The sequence below is a fragment of the Centruroides vittatus genome, unplaced genomic scaffold, assembly GCF_030686945.1.
Source record: "Centruroides vittatus isolate TY-2023 unplaced genomic scaffold, ASM3068694v2 contig_1507, whole genome shotgun sequence".
NCBI classification, from domain to species: Eukaryota; Metazoa; Arthropoda; class Arachnida; order Scorpiones; family Buthidae; genus Centruroides; species Centruroides vittatus.
Genome location: NW_027120932.1, coordinates 713717 through 720458, shown reverse-complemented (window position 1 = coordinate 720458; position 6742 = coordinate 713717). Strand labels below are relative to the sequence as shown.

The 6742-nt window shown below is 36.7% G+C and overlaps 1 protein-coding gene across 5 annotated transcripts in view; it reads right to left on the bottom strand.

Moving 5' to 3' along the window:
* Positions 1-1778: 1778 nt before the first annotated feature.
* Positions 1779-6742, bottom strand: part of LOC136968720 (transcription factor E2F3-like) — a 29586-nt gene continuing 24622 nt past the window's right edge. For 4 of the 5 annotated variants that reach the window (XM_067262746.1, XM_067262748.1, XM_067262750.1 and 1 more), the window contains 2 exons: positions 3139-3346; positions 1779-3044 (listed from right to left, as the gene is read on the bottom strand). In XM_067262746.1, the coding sequence (XP_067118847.1) occupies positions 2927-3044; positions 3139-3346 (326 nt within the window). In that variant the 3' untranslated portion in view covers positions 1779-2926. The remainder of the gene's footprint in view (positions 3045-3138; positions 3347-6742) is intronic. The other variant, XM_067262751.1, reaches the window with a different exon arrangement.

Below are 6742 nucleotides of genomic sequence, written 5' to 3'. Positions count from 1 at the left end.
TATAATGTTACTGTATTTTTACTTCTTATGTTCGTGCAATTAACTAATATTTTCTCTCTCGGTGATTACCTTTTATCATAAAAACATGTATAGTTGACAGAACATTTCTTAAAACTTCTCTAACACTTTCTCATCATATGTAGTAGTCCCAATACGCCAGTAGGTAAGAAACACTTGTGGGCTATTTTACGTCATTTTATAGTTATTGGCCACATGCGATCTCACATTTTTGTAAAACAAGAATTATACAATTGGCATTTGTAATTTCTAGATGGTGACAGTAGAAAGGCTATTAAAAAAATTATCGTAACAGATTAAATTGGGAAATATTGTCATAAAATTTTCATTTTAAAACTTCTGTGTGGCCAATAACTACTGTTTACCCCACATTTTGATAAAAATTCAGTAGAGAAATTCTTTTTCTATTGTAAAAATGCAGAAAATCGTCAGGTCAGTTACTACGATATATACGGCACTCGTATCGGTGAATCGGTCATATCAAAAATAACATTAAACGGTAGTAGAATCCCGACTGAGGTTTTGCATTATCCGAGACAAACCTTTGAGTGAATGCACTCTTTTGCGAATTGCACTATAAGAAAAGCAAAGTTTAAAACAATAACAGAAACAAATCACTCTGTAATGTGTTACCTTTCATTTAAAAGTTTTAATCCAAATTCTTGTGGCAGTTCATTTTATCCAAGACATTAATAGTGCTATCCACTGCTATTTTAATTGATTACTCGTTTGGTCATTTCACAAAAAGTAATTCTTTAAAAATGCTTTCGGCACTAGATAGTCGAACAGGGGAAATTTGGGAAACCGGTTGTAGACCCGGCCAGATCCGATCACGGATTCAAATCCCTATGCACCCTTCTGTAAATTTCAACAGAACAATTCTCCGTTTGGTCCGACGCTACGCCGTCGACAGTTTTAAACCGGGCCGAGAACCTCGGAAATATTTCGTGGACGGCGTCCCGGAAATATCGGGTCGCTTCCGAGCGTGGCCCATTGGGGTTCCGACTTAAGTGTCTTTAATCGTACGTATTGCGGATTAACGGGTCTTTTTAGGATCTAATAATAATAAATGAAATCGGCGAATAAGAATTGTATGGGAAGAGTAAGCATGAAAACAACTACCAATAATTGTCTTTGATACAATTTGTTGACAATTCATAATAGTTTTAGAATTGAATGAAATTTGTGTATTGCAGTTAATGCATATTAATTTTTCCAAATTTTAAAAAAGAGCTTATTAAATATTTTCTTTTAGAATTTTGAGTGTTTGGGAAACTGCCTTAGAGGATTGTGTGATACATTATCGATCTCAGTTGATTGTTTAGTGTTTTTTTGAACACTAGACTATACAAAATTTTCAACAGTACGTGAGAGTTTTTTTTAAATTTTGATCGATAGACAGGTATTTTTTTGCTAATGTCTACAGAAATAAGCTTCTAGTCCCATTGTCTCGTGGCCACTTCTTTGTGTTACTTATTTAGAAACCAAATTCGCATTTTAAATCTTATTTGATACTTTTATATACAATTCTGTCGAGTTTAGTTATTGGTTTCTTTACCAATTCCTCTCAAGAAAAAGATTTATACACACACAAAACTAATTATCTTTAAGCTCAAGTCTCTCGAGATGAAAATTAAAGAATACCAATTTTTATTTTAGACTTTAATACACACAAACTGAGTCGTTAACTAATTACAGACTAGTCTTAATGATAATCAGGATGTTTGTAATTCAACAATGAATTCTTACAAAAAAGGGAGTAAATAAAATTTTCTTTTAATTACATAAGAAATACAATGACTATTTTTAAAACATCATAAAATTCTATTTGAAAAAAAAAAATTACAAAACTGATTTAAGTAATATACATTTGTTTTTAAGTCCCCGAATTCTTTGGTCGAGGCTTCGGAACAAATCGGACCTCCGCAGGAGTCGGTTTCGTTTGAACTAAATTTCTGCAACGGGATGCAGACGTTAACGGAATTTATGACAACGGTATGCAAATCTATATAAAAAGTCGTTCTCTAAATTTTAATACTGTACAATAAATTGGAGTGCCGCTAAAATTTCAAAATGCGTCGACGTTCGGATTCGTGGTAAACAATTATAAAACTCGTCTTTGTACTCGATGGTTTCTTACACTTTCCTCGATTCCGTCGCAATAATAATTACGATTAGATAAAATGATAAAGATAAGAATAACCGACATCCCAAGTAAAATATCCCACTCGATAACTTGGTTTTTTCTTATTTTTTTCTTTTCTTTTCACTTAAAAATATATGATCGATATTTTTACATTTATGTACATTATTTTAACTCCGACATGCAAAACAAGTACATAAGAATTAATTAAAGGAAGTGTACAAATTAAGGCACACGTCTGTTTGTTCGTCCGCTTGCATGAATATTTAATGCTAATTATCTTACAATTTTTTTTTCTTTGAGAACAAACAACAGTAGTGTGTCAAATATCAAAGAAACAAATTTCAACAAGAATGGACTTTATACGGATATATACAAAAAAGGCGCTCAAGGTGATTAAAAGAAATTCTCTCTCATTGCATTTTAAAGATCCTCTCATTAAGTTCAAGTGCTGCAAGTACTTGCAAGTGCACAGTGGCTCCCATGAATTAACGAACGCCAAATCTCGTACAGGCAAATCCTTCTTGGTCTCTTTCGATTACAATGTAAGTTGCACTAGGCTAAAAATCTCAAAACAACATTCATATACAAGTAAAAATTTGAAATAACCATCAAAACACATCACTATCAAATCAATAACCTGCTAAGTGTTAAAACTAACTTTTCCTGTCACTAATACATAAAAAAATTTCGTTAATAAGAATAAAACAGCAAATTTTAAGAAACGATGAGAAATTTGAATGCTTTTTTCTGTTTTGATCGTGCTCATTCAATGTTTGGTGCAGGAAAAAACAATCGTTTCGGTATTTTTTTTTTTTTTTTTTGCCGACGAATTATCTTCGAGAAAACGTCCTTTTTCGTAATGCCAAACAACAATATTTGGCTTTAAAAAAAGGAAAAAAATCAAACTGGGCAACAGACGTGTTGGCCCGTTGATATAACATTACCAGGGAATTCGATTATAATTACTATCTTACATAGAAAAATCACAGGTGTCAAACAGATCTGCTATTCCTTCTCCTTCGTCCAGAGTGAATGTGTAATCTTCTTCCGATAACGGCGGCTCTAAATGTACAAATGGCAGTGAATCACTATGTTGGTCCTCTGTTTGTAGTAGAAAATTCTTTCCCATCGGAGCTAAATCGTCGTCTTCGGATATTAAAGCGTACTTTAAAGAGGGGTCTGCTAGATTTTTAAAATAGAAAAATTCAAATTAACTTGAAAATTAATATTGAGCAAGAAAAGAGCAAATTATCACACAGGTGTTAATTACATATAAATAGAGATATATATACAAATGCTTTCAACATGCTATAAAACATTATTCGAGATTGTGTCTATCTGAGGATGAAGTTTTAATTCAAAATCGTTGTTCAAAAAATTAACAGCATTAGTCCTTTAGAACCAACTAAACGTAAAGAATTTAAACTGACACATGCATGGTGACAATGCGCATGTACCATAATGTGTTGAATAGGTGCCGAGAAGGAGCTAGAAATGATGTTTTAATCTTTTATACAAGTTGACCCACATAGCAGGCAACTCAAGCATGGGAGGGGTTGCATGGATTTAGTAAAAACAGTAAGGAGGACCTCTCAAACATACACCAGGCTCCTCTCATTGAAATACCTGAGCATAGGATGGGGTTACAACACCAACACATCCCACTGTGCGACCATGGTCCCACAGTGGGATGTGTTGGTGTTGTAACCCCATCCTTGTTAGTTCAGTGTCACACCTACCAACCCTGATGGAATATTGGTGTTCGGAGATGCAACAAGATAACATTCTGGTTGTCGCTCCTGTGTAGTGAGTGTGAATACCAGATGCTGTGTTTTCCAATGGGATAGAGTATATCCCAGACTTCTCTAGAATGGAAGTAGCATCCCTGTCATTGCATAGCAGCCTCCTGAGATTTGGTCGTAGAGTGACCGGCAGAAATAGTGCGTGTTGTCTAAAAATATGGCAAATACGGGCAGTGATGCAACCACAGAACAGTAATGAGAGACGGACAATTGTGCATTCCTTTGGGATGTGTAACTTTGAAAGGAGGAGAAATCACTCCTTTCAAAGTTAATTAAAAATAAACATAAATGTCTGGCCAAAGTGAAGCTGAAATTATCTCTCTCCCACCTACAGTTTGCAAAAGCATACCACCCGGCCTCTCTGTATGACCAACTTGGAAAACTGCAAAGTATTGCATCGCTATTTGCTGAAAAGGTGATCTTTAAATTAAATAAGAAATTCCAATGGCTTCTTGAGGCTACATGTTGGCAACGTGGACAACTACAATTGATCCCGTTCTTCAACTACACAGAGGAGCACATTCCAGCCCAGATTTGCAAGATCATACAAAGAAAACCTAAGTATATCCCCCCTCACGTGATATGGTGCCTCCGAAGCAGTCCCGGAGGTCCTAGCGGCATTCAAGAATTGTCAAGCGGCCACCAAATTCCCAGATATGAAACTTTCCATCGTCTCAATGCTTGCATCTGAAAAGCAATCCACGGGTGACAACAAAAACTCCTTAAACAGCCAACTCAAGGCCACTGATCTTGGACAGGAAGTTTGTCTTACGCAAGGAAGAGGACTTTCTAACCAGAGCTGCGGACTTCCTCAACCAATCCCAACTCCTATCGTTTTAAGGAAGATTAAGAAAATAATATCTCTACCGAGTATATATGCTCTCTTCCTGGGCGTGTGGAACCTCCATCCAATGTAGCATGCCCCAGACTCTTCCTTGAGGTCAAAACACAAAGAGGGCTGGCCACTGAGGCTGCTGGTTAACAAAAGGATCCATCCAACCTACCACATTGAAAAGGTGCTTGCCAAGCTCCTAAGTGGCCTCTTTCCTCCTTGTTACATCTTCCTCTATAATGGCCAAAGCATCTTTATCTGCTGCATTAGATAAATTGTTCCCTAATAGGTACAGTTTCTACAAAATAGATGTCATTCTCTACCCCTCAGTACCTCAGTTTGAGGTAGTTATGCTTGCCAATACACTACTCATCAAGGAGTGCTTTTCAGCGCAGCAAGTCTTAGAGATTTGCGAAGCTTTACTTTTTGTTACCGAACATAATTATTTTCGGTTCAATAGGAAAATATACCTGCAAAAATAGGGGGTTCCAATGGGCTCATCGCTGTCTGCCATACTAGTGGAATTGCTCACGAGACATATTGAACAAAGGGTTGTTAGTTTCCCCATCACGATAGCATACCCATTGATATATCTGAGATACGTAGACAACATTCTTGTAGACTGGTAAGCCACGGAAAAGGATTTCCTCGACCTCAAATACTTCTTACGAATATTTACTCTACTATCGACTTTACCCGGAAAAAAAAAATGGGGGAAAAATTGCTTATTAGATCTAAGCATCTCCAAGTCCCAGGGAGGTATAATGTACTCTGTGATCCATAAATTTAACAGCATACTCCCTTTAATCCCTGCACTACATCAATGCAGCTATAGCCCCTTTAATTAGAAGGGCCTTTAAAGTTACCTTCTGCACAAACTGCTATCAATATTGAACTTACTACCATTTGCACAGCAGTAAATGCAGCAGGTCATACCAACTCCAAATATAAGTACATCTTGAGTAAGGTTAAAAGATCTCTTTTTCCTGCCACCACTTTACACATCCCAAAGGAATGCACAATTGTCTGTCTCTCTCATTACCGTTCTGTGGTTGCATCACTGCCCGTATTTGCCATAATTTTAGATAACACGCACTATTTCTGCCGGTCACTCTACGACCAAATCTCAGGAGGCTGCTATGCAATGACAGGGATGCTACTTCTATTCTAGAGAAGTCTGGGATATATTCTATCCCATTGGAAAACACAACATCTGGTATTCAGTCCCACTACATCGGAGCGACAACCAGAATGTTATCTTGCCACATCTCCGAACATCAACATTCCGTCAAGGCAGGTAGGTTTGACACTGAACTAACAAGGATGGGGTTACAACACCAACACACCCCACTGTGGAACCATGTCACGATACTCAGGTAGTTCAATCAGAGGGACCTGGTGTATGTTTGAGAGGTCCTCCTTACCATTTTTACAAAATCCATGCAACTCCCCCCACACTTGAATTGCCTGCTGTGGGTCAGCTTGTATAAAAGATTAAAACATCATTTCTAGCTCCTTCTCGGCACCTATTCAACACATTATGGCACATGCGCATTGTCACCACGCACGTGTCAATTTAAATTCTTTACGTTTAGTTGTTCTAAAGGACTAATGCCGTTAATTTTTTGAACAACGATTTTGAATTAAAACTTTATTCGAGATTGTGTCTACCTGAGGACGACATTTTATAGCACATCTGAAGTGCTTGCAAATATAGCAGTATTTATATGTAATTAATGCCTGTGTGATAATTTGCTCTTCTCTTGTTTAACCAAAGATCAGCATGAAATCCAACCCTCGAATTCAATTAAATTAGTATTATACAATCGTGTTGTAACGAACTTTATTTAGCTTTATAATTGAATCTATGCCGTTGCCTACAGTTCACAGTTCTACATAACAACATGCATTTCTAAGCATACTAAAACTTTTTGCATGCATGGA